General features: G+C 43.4%; 1 protein-coding gene across 1 annotated transcript in view; it reads right to left on the bottom strand.

The window, feature by feature from the left end:
- Nucleotides 1-12,064, bottom strand: part of MEX3C (mex-3 RNA binding family member C) — a 28,863-nt gene extending 16,799 nt beyond the window's left edge. Inside the window, exon 1 of the mRNA XM_029579972.1 lies at nucleotides 10,972-12,064. Coding sequence (XP_029435832.1) covers nucleotides 10,972-11,479 — 508 coding nt within the window. The 5' untranslated portion in view covers nucleotides 11,480-12,064. The remainder of the gene's footprint in view (nucleotides 1-10,971) is intronic.
- Nucleotides 12,065-14,813: the final 2,749 nt, after the last annotated feature.

Raw genomic sequence — 14,813 nt, 5'->3', positions numbered from 1 at the left:
ATCTCTGTCACTCAATTCCCTCCTCAAACTTCCCTTGCCTCCCTACTCCCCTTCTCTCTCTGCCCAGACTATGGCTGACTACTTCCATGACAAGATTCACAAAATTAGTCGAGTTCAACTATTTCACCTTTACCTGCCTCTCCCTTAGCCTCCACGCTCTCCGCCTTTCTTGAAGTCACAGTGGAGGAAACTGCTCATTATCTGTCTTCTTCCAAATTCACTACTTGTTCCTCTGACCCTGTCCCCACCTGATTCCTCAGCTCCATCTCCACTGCAGTCATCCCTTCTATCTGTCACATCCTCAATCTATCACTCTCCACTGCCACTATGCCTGCTGTAATCATACCATTCCTTAAAAATCCCTTACTGGATCCTACCTGTCCTGCCAACTATCATCTCATATTCCTTCTCCCTTTTGCCTCCAAACTATTTGAACGTGCTGTTCACCACTGCTGTCTTGACTTTTACATCTCAAGCTGTTCTTGATCCCATTTCAGTCTGGTTTTCACCTGCTACATTCAAAAAGCAACAGCCCTTGCCAAAGTTTCCAAACACCTGTTTATAGCTAAAGCCAAAGGTCTTTATTCTATCTTCCTTGACCTGTCTGCTGCTTTTGACACTGGTCATCATCAGTTACTCCTTGATACTATGTCTTTGCTTGGATTTCGGAACTCTTGTTTTGTCTTTGTTATCTTACCACTCCCATTGCACTTTTAGGGGTAGATTTTCAGACAGCGCGATTTGGCGTACTTTTGTTGGCGCATCAGGCGCAAACAAAAGTACGCTGGATTTTAGTAGATACGCGCGTAGCCGCACGTATCCGCTAAAATCCTGGATCGGCGCGCGCAAGGCTACCGATTCTGTATAGCCGAGCCGCGCAGCCTACCTCCAAATGAACAGTTTGGCTGGCCACCTGATTTGCAAAAACCTGTTAACGTACTACCTTTAGCGCCAGCAGGTAGCTATGCAATCTTTTCTCTTCAAGAGATCATGATTTCTGGGTGTGTAGTCCAAGTAAGTGAGCTCCCCAGCCCAGGCTGGATGCATCCATGATCAGAACCATTGAGTGAGGAAGTTTCTAACAATGGAAGAGCATATTTTTGGTAGGATTGCAATGGAAAAACCATTAAGAGACTCCGAGCTTCTCCATTAGTCAAATGCAAGTCTTGCAGTCCCTGAGTGGCTTGATTTCACTGGGATTTTAGTATCCACTAGGCATGTCTTATATGGAGATGCACTATGTTAATAATATATACTGGTTATGCCATCAGGCCTAATGCCTGCACATAATCTAGGCTGATATCCAGTGTCTCTTCACAGATTAATCCACTGTGAATACTAAGTCCCAAGATTGTGTTAGCAGGTAAAATCGCAGCTTAAGTCATCTAGCAGAGTCCCTATAAATTTCAACTGAGGAATCAGGATGAGATTGATTATGAACTCGTTTTGGTGGGACAATTTTCACACATACATGTTAAGTTTGCTTTGAAAATTGGTGTAACATGCATTTGATGACTTTTTATGTAGACTGTTACAAAATTACTCCCTTAAGAAAATGCTTGGATTCTGCACATTATTAACCACTCTTTATGAAATTTTTATATGTAAACAATCTTAAAAATTTAAGATCAGTTCATGAAGAGAGAAAATAAAGCCCATCTCCATTCTTCAGCATTTAGATGATTAGAACCTGTGATGCAAGAAACTGTTTTGATTCAGCTTTACACAAACAGTACATTGAATCATAAATGACCTGAATTCTCTTTGATCATCTGAAGCGAAGCAGCTAATACATTTGCCTTTTCTAAGATAGAGTACAAGCGCTGGACCATATGAGTCTGGTAGGATATTCTGAGAGTCCAAGCCAATCCAGGATGTCTTTATGACTCCCCAGAGAAACAGATGTTCAAGCACTCAAGAGCCCATTGCTGAGCAAGGTCCGATTCATTCATTATGCCTTTCCTTAAGCTTCAGCACCGAAGGAGTGGATAGCTTCAACACATATTGGGTTTTCTTCCACACCTTCAGCGCTGATACAGATGGTTTCAGATCACTTCTCTTTCCAAGTCCTTCAGGTCTAGCCCTGTTAGGGCTAGACCTGAAGGACCTGAAGGGCCGATCAACCTGGTGGCACTGGTCCCGGCTGGCGACCTGTGCGTCTCCTCGAGCTTCGGAGACCGGAGACTTTTAAATAGATTTTTACCTTTCCTAGTCCCGGCGCTTCCCGGTTTCGTTCCGGGCAGTCTCCGGCTGCGGGGGAGAGGGAAAATACCTTTACCGCCGCGCTCGAGGTTGTACCCGCTGCCTGGGGCTAGGTCCCCGCCGAGGGTTGGCTGCCGGACCGAGGCTCGCCTCAGAGGGATCACGGGAATCACCATGAGAATCTCAACTGGGGGAGGGACCCAACGGGTGTCATCGCAGGAGAGAGGGGCTCGTCTGTATAGGTAAAATTTCTTCTTAATTTGGATTCCTTTGGTAAATTTTACTCTAACGCTATGCTAGCATGCATAGAGTCCCTAACTGCTATGGAGACGGAACATACTGAGGAGCTGCACTTCCTGCAGGGGTATATGTCAGATTGAAATCTGATTGAAATCTGATCCGTCTCCAACTGCTATCAGGAGTAGACTATACCCATTGGTCCTGAGTCCATCTGCTACACGCTAGGAAAAGCAGTTTAAACAATGTCTCCAACTAACTACCATATTGAAGTAAATCAAAGTGATCCAGAGTTACACTCTCTGCATCAGTTCAAAGCTAAAGTGAGCAGATGAAATAGAATAGAAAGCGTGATGTGATGTTGACCAAACCTACAAATAATAGGCTGCCTAATGGAGTAAAGTAAAAAGGTAGGATAGAAGAGGGGATGATGTGTCAGACTGGTGAGAAGATTTATAGACCCAGCAGGATTATGACTGGAAATGGGTGAGGAAACCCATGTCCGTATTAAGTACTTTTCTGGATGTTTTGAAGTGTTTGAACATTTTAATTGTGATTCTTATTTATGGATAGTTCTGGTTGCCTTGTTTGCTGATTAATCTGCACCCCCCCCCCCCCAAAAAAAGTCCCTCCACCCATAGGCATAAGATCATTTCCCCCTCTTTATGATGTTAGCTGTCTTGTGTCATACATCATATCCCTTTCACTTTACACTTCCATTGTAATGCAACCTGTAATTTACCTATGTTTGGGCAATGTTATCCTTTACACTAATCTACTCATTTTTGCTTTTTTCATTTTTGATGAAAACAGCCTGTCAGAAATGTAATTAAGTTAGTTCAATAAAAGCAACACCTACAACTTTACAGACCTTTATTTTGACTTATCCACGTGGACAAGCACGGGAACTATACAACTTTATCCAGTATCATCACTGAATGATATTTTTACACTGACATTTTTGCTTTTCTGCTTGTTAACCTTCTGCTTAAGAATTTTAAGAAAATACTCCAATTCTGCAAATGGAAAACCCAAGATGTTTAAACTCTGCTAAATAAAATCATTATTATGGAATATAAACTTCACAGCTTGGCTGTGACCTTGATGGAAACACCATGCTTCAATCAGTAACATTTTAAAAACAGGGGCAACTGGACACCAGATTTGCCTTCATCTATGATGAAAATGGAAATTTTGCATCTGACTTTTACCTATGTTTATTGTGCATTTTCTTATGCTAAAATGTCCAAAATCTATTCTGCTAATATAAAACTAAGTAGAAGAGTGTTTTGTTCTTTTTTAGAACAGATGACGATGTCAACTCCTACTGCCTTATTTAAACCCTATTATAAAAGAAGCTGTGGCTATGACTTGTCCTTGGATTAAATTCTGCGATTTGATGACACACTAACACTAACCCAATGTTCCCTTTTGTGGCACTGAGCATTCTTCCCTTTCCTGATTTTGTACATTTTAGCAAGACCAGGGCTGGAAAAGTATTGTCACCTGTGTGCTGCTGCCTAAACTTTGGTGCATGCTTAGCATTGCCTCAGGCTCAAGAGGAGCTGCCAGTGGTCCTCAGACTCTGCCCCAAATGAAGCAACTGCTGGGCTGCATGGAGGAGCTGGAATCACCCCAAGGGGTGTTGGCTACGACAGTCTCCTGCTACCGGCCATAAGAAGGAATCAGAACCCAAGTGAGCTGGAGAAAGCAGCTGAAGGGAAGGAAAAGAAAAAAAAAGTAAAATAAATGAAAAAAGCACAAAATGGAAATGTATAAGTTTATACAGGGTACATTTTTTTCCTTGGCTCCTAAAAATTTGAGCTGTGGTTTAATTAAAAAAAAAAAAAAAAAGTTTTTTTCCAGTCCTGCTTAAGATAGTTAAAAGCATACTGAGGGAGGAGAGCGAAAGCTACCTACTGAACAGAAGAGATTAAGGATCTTCACTGGCAACCATTTGCTGCCTTCAGTGGAAAGGACATTGTAGAACAAGATGATCACATGAAATTCAAAGAAGGTCGGCTGAGGAGTGACATCTCTCTATATAGTGTGTCACTTGTGCGTATTGCTTACTATCTATGACACTCAACATGTATATCTGTGCTGCCTTTCGGGCCATCTGATGTTCAGTGCTGGTTCTTCAGCTCTCTTCTTCATGCCCATGCAAAAAATTGTTCTTTAGGCCCCCTTTAAGGGCCTTATTTATGTGCACTCTGATTTTCAAAGAAGTTAAACATCTGATCCAGGCACCTACGTTTTAGGCTGAAAATTCAGGAAACTTAGGCACCTAAAACTAGGATGGAAATCAGCACCTAATTTACTTTTTCTGCCCTGGCCATGCCTACTTTTTAGGTACCTAAATTTAGGCGTTAAGCAGAGGGAAATTTTCATCTAAGCAGATCTAAATGCCTAACCCTTTTGAGTTAGGCACCTAGATCTTTTGAATATCAACCCCTAAGCTTTTTACCCAAGAATAGGGAAATAACCAAAGTAAATCCAGCCATAAAGGAGAAACAAATAAAGTTTTGCCTTTTATGCGCTTCCTCACAGGCATGAAATGAATACGTGTGTAAAATGTGCTTCGGAACAGACCAGCCTTTCCAGGGATAAAAAGTGCACATGCTGTGTGCACTTTGATAGCATACCGCCTTTTTGCCACTGGGAAAAGCACGTGCATATTCACTATGATCCCAAGAGTTAATGGAGTCCTGCGGGGCAGGGAAGGTTGGAGAACAGAGTCTATGCATGTCTATGCCTGCCTTTTCTGCCCATCATTTTTTGACAAACCCTTCCACTACTAACAACATTTTTTTTTTCAGAAAAGGGGTGGTAGATACATGGAACAGCCTCCCAAGGAAGACCACAACAGTAAAACAAAATTCAAGAACACATAGGACTGTTGGGAAGATGAGAGGGAAAGCTTATTTAGAGCAGGGGTGCTCAAACCGGTCCCACCCAGCCACTCGGAGTTTCAGGATATGGTGAGAGTGGAATGTGAGATTCCATCTGTTACATCTTCAAAAGTATGACCGCAGTGGAGACAAAGCTCAGGAACTGAGTGGGAATGGGAGTCAGAGGAACAAGTAGAGCATTTGGAGGAGACAAGATGGGCACTTTCCTCCACTGTGGAGGAGAATGGAGGAAGCCAGGGGAAGGGCAGAATAGCAAATGTAACCCCAATATTTAAAAAGGGCTCCAGGGGTGATCCGGGAAATTACAGACCGGTTAGCCTCACTTCAGTGCCAGGAAAAATAGTGGAAAGTGTTCTAAACATCAAAATCATAGAACATATAGAAAGACATGGTTTAATGGAACAAAGTCAGCATGGCTTTACCCAAGGCAAGTCTTGCCTCACAAATCTGCTTCACTTTTTTGAAGGAGTTAATAAACATGTGGATAAAGGTGAACCGGTAGATATAGTATACTTGGATTTTCAGAAGGAGTTTGACAAAGTTCCTCATGAGAGGCTTCTAGGAAAAGTAAAAAGTCATGGGATAGGTGGCGATGTCCTTTCGTGGATTGCAAACTGGCTAAAAGACAGGAAACAGAGAGTAGGATTAAATGGACAATTTTCTCAGTGGAAGGGAGTGGACAGTGGAGTGCCTCAGGGATCTGTATTGGGACCCTTACTTTTCAATATATTTATAAATGATCTGGAAAAAAATACGACGAGTGAGATAATCAAATTTGCAGATGACACAAAATTGTTCAGAGTAGTTAAAGCACAAGCAGATTGTGATAAATTGCAGGAAGACCTTGTGAGGCTGGAAAATTGGGCATCGAAATGGCAGATGAAATTTAATGTGGATAAGTGCAAGGTAATGCATATAGGGAAAAATAACCCATGCTATAATTACACAATGTTAGGTTCCATATTAGGTGCTACAACCCAAGAAAGATCTAGGTGTCATAGTGGATAACACATTGAAATCGTCGGTTCAGTGTGCTGCGGCAGTCAAAAAAGCAAACAGAATGTTGGGAATTATTAGAAAGGGAATAGTGAATAAAACGGAAAATGTCATAATGCCTCTGTATCGCTCCATGGTGAGACCACACCTTGAATACTGTGTACAGTTCTGGTCGCCGCATCTCAAAAAAGATATAATTGCGATGGAGAAGGTACAGAGAAGGGCTACCAAAATGATAAGGGGAATGGAACAGCTTCCCTACGAGGAAAGACTAAAGAGGTTAGGACTTTTCAGCTTGGAGAAGAGACGACTGAGGGGGGATATGATAGAGGTGTTTAAAATCATGAGGTCTAGAACGGGTAGATGTGAATCGGTTATTTACTCTTTCGGATAGTAGAAAGACTAGGGGGCACTCCATGAAGTTAGCATGGGGCACATTTAAAACTAATCGGAGAAAGTTCTTTTTTACTCAACGCACAATTAAACTCTGGAATTTGTTACCAGGGGATGTGGTCAGTGCAGTTAGTATAGCTGTGTTTAAAAAAGGATTGGATAAGTTCTTGGAGAAGTCCATTACCTGCTATTAAGTTCACTTAGAGAATAGCCACTGCCATTAGCAACAGTAACATGGAATAGACTTAGTTTTTGGGTACTTGCCAGGTTCTTATGACCTGGATTGGCCACTGTTGGAAACAGGATGCTGGGCTTGATGGACCCTTGGTCTGACCCAGTATGGCATTTTCTTATGTTCTTAAAGAAGTGGTGAGAACACAAGACTAATTTTGTGAATTTTGCATGGACGTAGTCAGCCATAGCCTGGGCAGAGTGTGTGTGTGTGTGTGTGTGTGTGTGTGTGGGGGGGGGGGGGGGGGGGGGGGGGGGGAAGAAGGGAAGGAATTAACTTTGATGAGGGAAGTGAGTATGGCAAAGAGATGGTGAGAGTTTGATGCAGGACTTTGTCAGACAATCATCTCACTTGGCAAGGACAATAGACTGAAAGGAGGTCACATTGAATTTTAAATGAATGAAGTCGGCATAGAATTTCATCCAGAGACATTTTGCAGAGCGGGCAAAGAAATGTAGGAAGTGAATTCTAGGGGTGAGCCAAGGCTGGAGTTTGGTGCAGCTTACAGGTAAGGGAAAGGGTGAGTGTCTAAAGCAGAGGGGAGCATACTGTAAGAAGAAACTGTTTTGTCAACTTTCTCAGACAATGCAGTGGAAGAAAGGAGAGATGAAACAGTAGTGGAGAGGATACAAAGGTCAACAGCTTGGAGATTCCTAAAGGTGAATGGTGACTAGACAAGGCTGTGGGGGAGAGTGGTTTAGTGTGAAAGCTATCAGATGATAGCCTGAGATAGGAAAAACTGAGATGAAGTCAAGAAAGCAATTGGAGGAAAGGAATAAGTCAAAGCAATGCCCATGCTTGTGAGTATTTGCAGTACAGCAGAGCTGGAGAGCAAATGAGGAGATTAAGGAAAGGAGTTTTGAAGCTTAAAAATCAACCCAGGGGTTACACTTAAAATGTGGTACTGCCTCAGAACTGGGCACTCTATTGTTGATAAGAGCTGCAAAGTCCATTATCTTCCATTTCTAGGATTCTCCTTTCTCTTGCAGTAACTCCAGGATTTCATTTCTCCTCCCTTTTCCAAACACCTGATTTTAAACTTTACTCCTCCTCAAAGCTAATACAACACACATCCAACTTCAAGACAATACAGGTAGAACCTCACCCAAATATTACCCCAAAGTGATATTATGAGTAAACCTTGATCACTTTTGTCACATCAGCTGGAAAAAAAATAAAAAGTCTCTTAATCAAAAGATACAGGCGTTATACATATAGACATCTGTCACCACTTCCCTCACTCTCCACCCTACCTATAGCAATAGGACACCTGATACTAGTCAAGCACTGTGCAGACCTAACCTTTTCTTGCCCTTCCACTGATGTTAGGTGCTATTAAATCTGTGTTGAATCCTGGTGACCTGTCTGCCATTACTATGATTTTATTTCCTAATTCTGTCTACAAGGTATTCTCTCTCCTTTGTTCCTCTACTCCTTCCATCTGGTAAAAAAAAACTCTTCCCTACAGGGTGACCACTGGCTCTGCATCTGAAAGAAAGCCCCTCCCAACCCGATTCCAAAACGTGTGATTATTTTTGCTTAGCTCCATCTTTCTTCACAGCTTCATTTCCCCAAGTTCCTATGCCTCAAGACTTCAACCACCTGCTATATCCACATACTGCTCTACTTCTTTCTATAACCATCATAACCTCTGCCATTGTTTCCTGCGAGCCCACCCTAAAGAAGCTATACACATCAACTTCTCCTACCACAATCTCTAATCTCAGACTACAGACCCCAACCTGGCCCTGGGAAGATTCTTTCACTTCAGATATCAAGCCAAAATGAATTTATAGGAACAGTGTCTGGTGAATCCAAAATGAGATGGAAGAGAAGAACTAATGAAGAGAAAGTTTAAGCTGTGGGATGAAAGATGTACCAAAGAGAACATTAAGAAAATGAAGACACTTACTGAAAGATGGGTCACCAACACAACTAACTAGAGCAGTGAAATCCTGGGTAATAAGTTGCCATAACAGATTTTGCACTTGCATGACTCTGCGTGCTAGAGAAGAGGCTCCTGGCCGCACAAGTGACTAAGTACTGAGTGAGAAGGTTGAAAGAACAATAGCAGCTGCAGGAGGCAAAGTTGAGGGCAAAGATTGCACAGAAGAAAAAACATGAGTGCTAGAGAGAGGAAGCTAAGACCGTGTTTCCCAACCAGTGTGCCACTGCACAGACCTGATCAAGTATGCCAGAGAAAAAAAAAAACTCTTCACTGCCTGATGCTCAGATCAGGCACTTGGACTCTGCTCTCAGCACACTGCAGCAATAGGTCAGCTGTAGTAGCTCTTAAAACACAGAGGAGGTACTTTCTGAGAACATATGTCTCTCTTTCCTAGCTAAAGCGCGAACCCTGGCATGATAATTAATGGCATGGCAAGCCAGATCCACTTTGGTGCACACAGCTCCTCCTCATCTTTCCCTTTGAGTTTCGACTCTTTCCAGCCTTGCATGTGACTTAAGAGTGTTGGGCAGGAGCACTGAAGGGGCTCTGGCAACCACAATAACTAAACAAGACCTAGATTCAGCAATTTGCTATAAATTTTGCAGACCTAATACCCACAATAAGGAAAAGGAGCATGGTTAAGATAATTTTCCTGTTACCGCATCCCACCAATGTTTTATCACCTACACAGTCAAATTAACTTTTCAAGTTTCAGCACTCCTAATAACACCAGATTGTCACAGGTGCATACTGTGATGTACGTACCTGTAACAGTGTATCTTTAACTGACCCCCCCCCCCCAAGCCTTCAACAACTCCCACCCCCAAGTTTAAAGTTCCCCCTGTTACACTGACTCATTCATCCATGTTGAGATGTGTTCTCTTTCTGAGAAAGAAGGAGGCTGGGGAAGAATAGGCAGGCTAAAACAAACAATGTGTGAGATAAACACAAATATATATCATGAAGAAAGAAAAGATGAAATAACGAAGGAAGAAACAGAAATAGAATTTAGTAACAAAGAAAGAAATAGGACATGACACAGGAAAATTGAGAAAGGTAAAATGAGAAAAAATTCCAAATTTTTAGAATTTTCTCCCATTCTGGTTAACTTTACCACCACACATTTTCGCAAGACAATCTGATCAAATTGTTTACTATGTTAAATTTTGTTTTATGTTCTTTTGAAAGTAGAGAAATAGTGGTTGACAGCTGGTTAGGCGTCTAAGGGAGAAGGGGGGGGGGGGGGGGGAGGGCAGAATTGGGAAAGTGACAGGAAGGGGAACAAAATAAAGTACTTTTCAACAAGGTTTCCTAAACCTGTCCTGGGAACCCCACAGCAAGCCAAGTTTTCAAGATATCCAAAACAAATATTCATGAGTTAAATTATACATATACTGAGTCTCCAATGTGTAAATGTACCTCATGCATATTAATTATGGACATACTGAAAGCTACCAGGCCAACTTGGGCAGCTTTGCCTTATAAACAAACTCCTGTGTCAAGTACTGTATGTTACATTCTTAAGGGAACAAAGCACAAAAATTAGCAGAAAAATCTCATATGTAGGTTTGAAAACATGTAGAAATTTCACAGTACAGAGCAAGAAATATAATCCCAGCTTCCAATACGTCCACAGAAACATAAAATGTGACGCCAGATAAGGACGTGAAGGCCCATCTACCTCGACTACCTAATTGGCTTCCTACGGAACCCAGGCGATGGAGCTGTCCCTTCAGTTCTTTTTTTTTTTAAAAAGGACCCTCCATGGTCCCGCCATACTCTCCTCACCCTGCTATACCCCCAACTCCGTCTCTTCCACTGTAATTTATTCTCAAATTCCACCTTCCCTCATTAGCTCCCACCTTCTATATACATACACACGATTTCGGGTGTATTCTCTTTAAAAATCTATACATTATGAACGTTCCATCTCATCCTTTATACACCTTCACCCCGCCACCGCTTCCACGTCAGCTTCCCCCCCCCTCCCCATAAGAAGTCCCCACGCAGCTTCTGTCTCTCACCTCCCCCCCCCCCCCGGGATCACTCACCCTGCCGCCCCACGATCTCAGCAACGTGCTCGGAGCTAGGCACCGGGACGAACTCGTTGGTGTTGACGCTCTTCCTGCGGAGCAGCGCGGCCTGCTCCCCTGCAGCCGCCGCCCCGCCACAATAGGCCTGCGAGAGCATGGCGAACACCGCCTGCGGGTCCGCCGCTTCCGCTCCGCACAGCAGCGCCACGCCGGTCTCGTGCGCCTCAAAGACCGCGACGGGGGGCGGCAGCTGCACCGAGCCCAGCCCGGGAAGCAGCGGCGGCAGTAGCTGCACGGGGGAGCCCCTAACGCTATGACGCTGTTCTTCCTCCTCCTCCGCCGCCGGCTCGCCGTCTTCTTCCTCCTCCCCCTCTTCTCCGTCCCCGGGCCGGGCGGTGGGATGCAGGGTGGGGAGCCGAAGCCGTGCCTCGCCGTCATCGTGCAGCCCGTCCTCGTCCAGGACGAGCCCGGCCATGCGCTCCCGGCAATGCTCGTGGTCCGTCAGGGCGGATGCGCTGCTCGGCATGGGCTCGGCTCCCCCTTTCCCAAGCCTCTTGCTGCTCGGCTCCGGCGCTCTGCGGCCTGCTGCTGAGGCTTCTTTTGTTTTCCGTCCCCCTTTTCTACTCAGACGATCTTCTGTGGTAATACTTTAACATATTGCTTTAAAAATATACGTATCTGAAGTTAAAAAAATAAAACTTTTATCTTTACAAAAATATAGCTAAATTAAAACATTCTGCTCATACACACGGATAAAAGAAGGAAAGGAGAAAGTGGGGACCGGAGGAGAAAAAAAATAAGCGCCAGCGCCAGATTTTTTTTTTTTTTTTAAACCAACGTGCGGTAGCTTTTTTTTTTTTAATTAATTATTTTTTTTTTTTTAGTTTCTTTTGTTTCCTTTACAAGCCGCAGGCGGCGACGCCCCAATGCAAGGCTTTCGCACACTCTCATTGGTCCTTGGATTCGACGGGTCCACCTTCAGGGTCCGTGAGTCTGTCGCCTATTGGCTGCCTACGATCGGCCTGGTCCAACTAGCGAATCGGTCGAGAATTGGCCAAGCACGGCCCCACTTCCCCGGCTTTCTGTCTGCCCAATTGGGATTGTCGTGGGGAGAAACCGGATTAGGTCTATTTTAAGGCGGACAAAGGGGCGGGGAAAGGTAAGGCTTCTAGAGTTGTGTGACGTCAGAATCGAGCGTGGGGAAATCTCACGCCGCTGGGCGCGTGCGCATGCCCCCCATTCCCCTATTTTTTCTTTTCTAGTTTGGCTTTGTATTGGTGTGTAGAAACAATGCGTTTCCAGCGCTGTGATATTTTGCTGTGCTGTTGTGTTACGTCTTCATCTTTTGGTGGCATGTTCTTAAGTAGGGGGGGTGAATCAAACCCGGATTTAGGTGTAGAGAATATAGGCTACTGCCTAGGGCGCCAAATTTTAAAGACAACGAATATCTCGGACGAATAGCAGCTTACGTCTGTTTGCTTTCGATCATGTAATCTGTTTAGGGGGTGTCTAAATCTTAAATCCGACTCTAGATCGAATTAAAATGTAACATAACATAGTAATGACGGCAGAAAAAGACCAAATTGTCTATCCAATCTGCCCAGCAGGTTTCTAATGGTAGTAATTGCTGCTCCGTGTTGGTTATCACTGAGTCTTATGGTAAGGGTAATAATATTTACAATCAAAAATAAACATCTGTCAAATCCATTACAAAATTATTGCTAGCAACAGTTTTAGTAGGTGAGCAGCCTTCTTGATAAATCAGACAATGCTGCTTGAATGTGTTTTGGTTTTGGACTTGGCTATAAAAACAGTTCTGTGGTTTTTTCCCCCTGGACCATAAAAGTCAGGGCCAGTGTTGGCTGTCGTCTGAATCCAGTTGCTCTTTTTCCCTCCCGTCGAAGCAAAGAGCGATGTTGAAGTTGCCTCAAAAGCATGAAAGCTAATTGGTTAAAGGTAGAAATCTCCATACTTTCTGTTAAGTGTAGTAATATAACATACATAATAATATAGTAATGAAGGCAGAAACATTCCAAATTGTCCATCCAGTCTGCCCAGCTGTTTCTTATGGTAGTTACCACCTTTAACAAAAACTGGCACAGAGTGGCAGTTACTACCTAACAGGCCGATGCAGTACAGTGCGCACCGGTTGAGCGCACTGTTAACCGGCATTTGGATGCACGTTTTTGATGCGCTAGCTTTACCCCTTATTCAGTAAGGGGTAATAGCGCGTCGAAAACACACGTCCAACCCCCCCCCCCCCCCCCCCCGAGACTAATAGCGCCCACAACATGCAAATGCATGTTGATGGCCCTATTAGTCATTCCCGAGCGATACAGTAAGTAAAACGTGCAGCCAAGCCGCACATTTTACTTTAAGAAATTAGCGCCTACCCAAAGGTAGGCGTTAATTTCTGCCGGCGCCGGGGAAGTGCACAGAAAAGCAGTAAAAACTGCTTTTCTGTGCACCCTCCGACTTAAATATTATGGCAATATTAAGTCGGAGGTCCCAAAAGTTAAAAAAAGTAAAAAATAAAAAAATTTAAAAGCAGCCCGCGGCTCGCGGGTTGAAAACCGGGCGCTCAGTTTTGCTGGCGTCTGTTTTCCGAATCCGTGGCTGTCAGCGGGTTCGAGAACCGACGCTGGTAAAATTGAGCGTCGGCTGTCAAACCCGCTGACAACCACCACTTCTGTCAAAAAGGAGGTGCTAGGGACACGGTGTCCCTAGCGCCTTCTTTTACCGCGGGCTCTGATTTGCATACGGGCCGATACTGAATCGAGCGCCCAGGACACTGGCCTGTGCGTGCGTCGGGAGAGCGGGAACTCGCCGGCTCTCCTGCGACTTTTACTGTATTAGCCCATATGTTACTATGTATATGTTACTATAAACTTGCTTTACTTTTGGACTAGGCCACAGAAGCAATCCTGTGCTTTTTCCCTAATAACAAGATTTGCCATACTGGGTCAGACCAAAGGTCCATCAAGCCCTGTATCCTGTCACCAACAGTGGCCAGTCCAGGTCTCAAGTATCTGGCAGGATCCCATGGGATATGTAGATTCCATGTTACTTATTCAAGGGGTAAGAAGTGAATTTCTGTAACGCTACCTTAGTAATGGTTTACAAAATTTTCCTCCAGGAACTTGTCCAAACATTTTTTAAATGCAGCTATACTAATAGCTTTTACTGCATCCTCTGGCAACGAATCCTAGAGCTTAATTATGCATTGAGTAATAAAAAATTTTCTCTTATTAATTTTAAATGTATCTAGTAATTTTATTGTGTTCCCTAGTCTTTGTACTCTGAAAGAGTAAACAACCGATTAATGTTTACTCGTTCCACTCGCTCATTATTTTATAGCTCTCTGTCATATCTCCCCTCAGCCGTCTCTTCTCCAAACTGAAGACCTTTCCTTATAGGGGAATCGTTCCATTCTCTTAATCATACTGGTTGCCCTTCTCTGTATCTTTTATAATTCTAGTATATCTTTTTTGAGATGTAGTAATCAGAACTGCACACAATGCTCAAGATGAGGTCACAGCATGGAACAATACAGAGACATTATGATACTAGAATACTACTTGCTGGCAGCAGCTGCACACTGAGCAGAAGATTCCAATGTATTGTAATGATCATTCCTAGATCCCTTTTCCTGAATGAGGTGACTCTTTTTTTTTTTAATGTATATTTTATTGCATTTTTAACATTTTAACAGGAATGTATACAATGTGATTGCAGAAAAACCAAATAACAAAATTAAAACAAAGAAAATTCCCAAGATATATTCCTATTGATGGTATCTGGTCATGCACACATTGACTATTTCAAAGGTAATATGAGAAACCAAGAGGAGAAAATATAGC

The sequence above is a fragment of the Rhinatrema bivittatum genome, chromosome 1, assembly GCF_901001135.1.
Source record: "Rhinatrema bivittatum chromosome 1, aRhiBiv1.1, whole genome shotgun sequence".
NCBI lineage: Eukaryota > Metazoa > Chordata > Amphibia > Gymnophiona > Rhinatrematidae > Rhinatrema > Rhinatrema bivittatum.
This window is presented reverse-complemented; position numbering and strand designations above follow the sequence as displayed.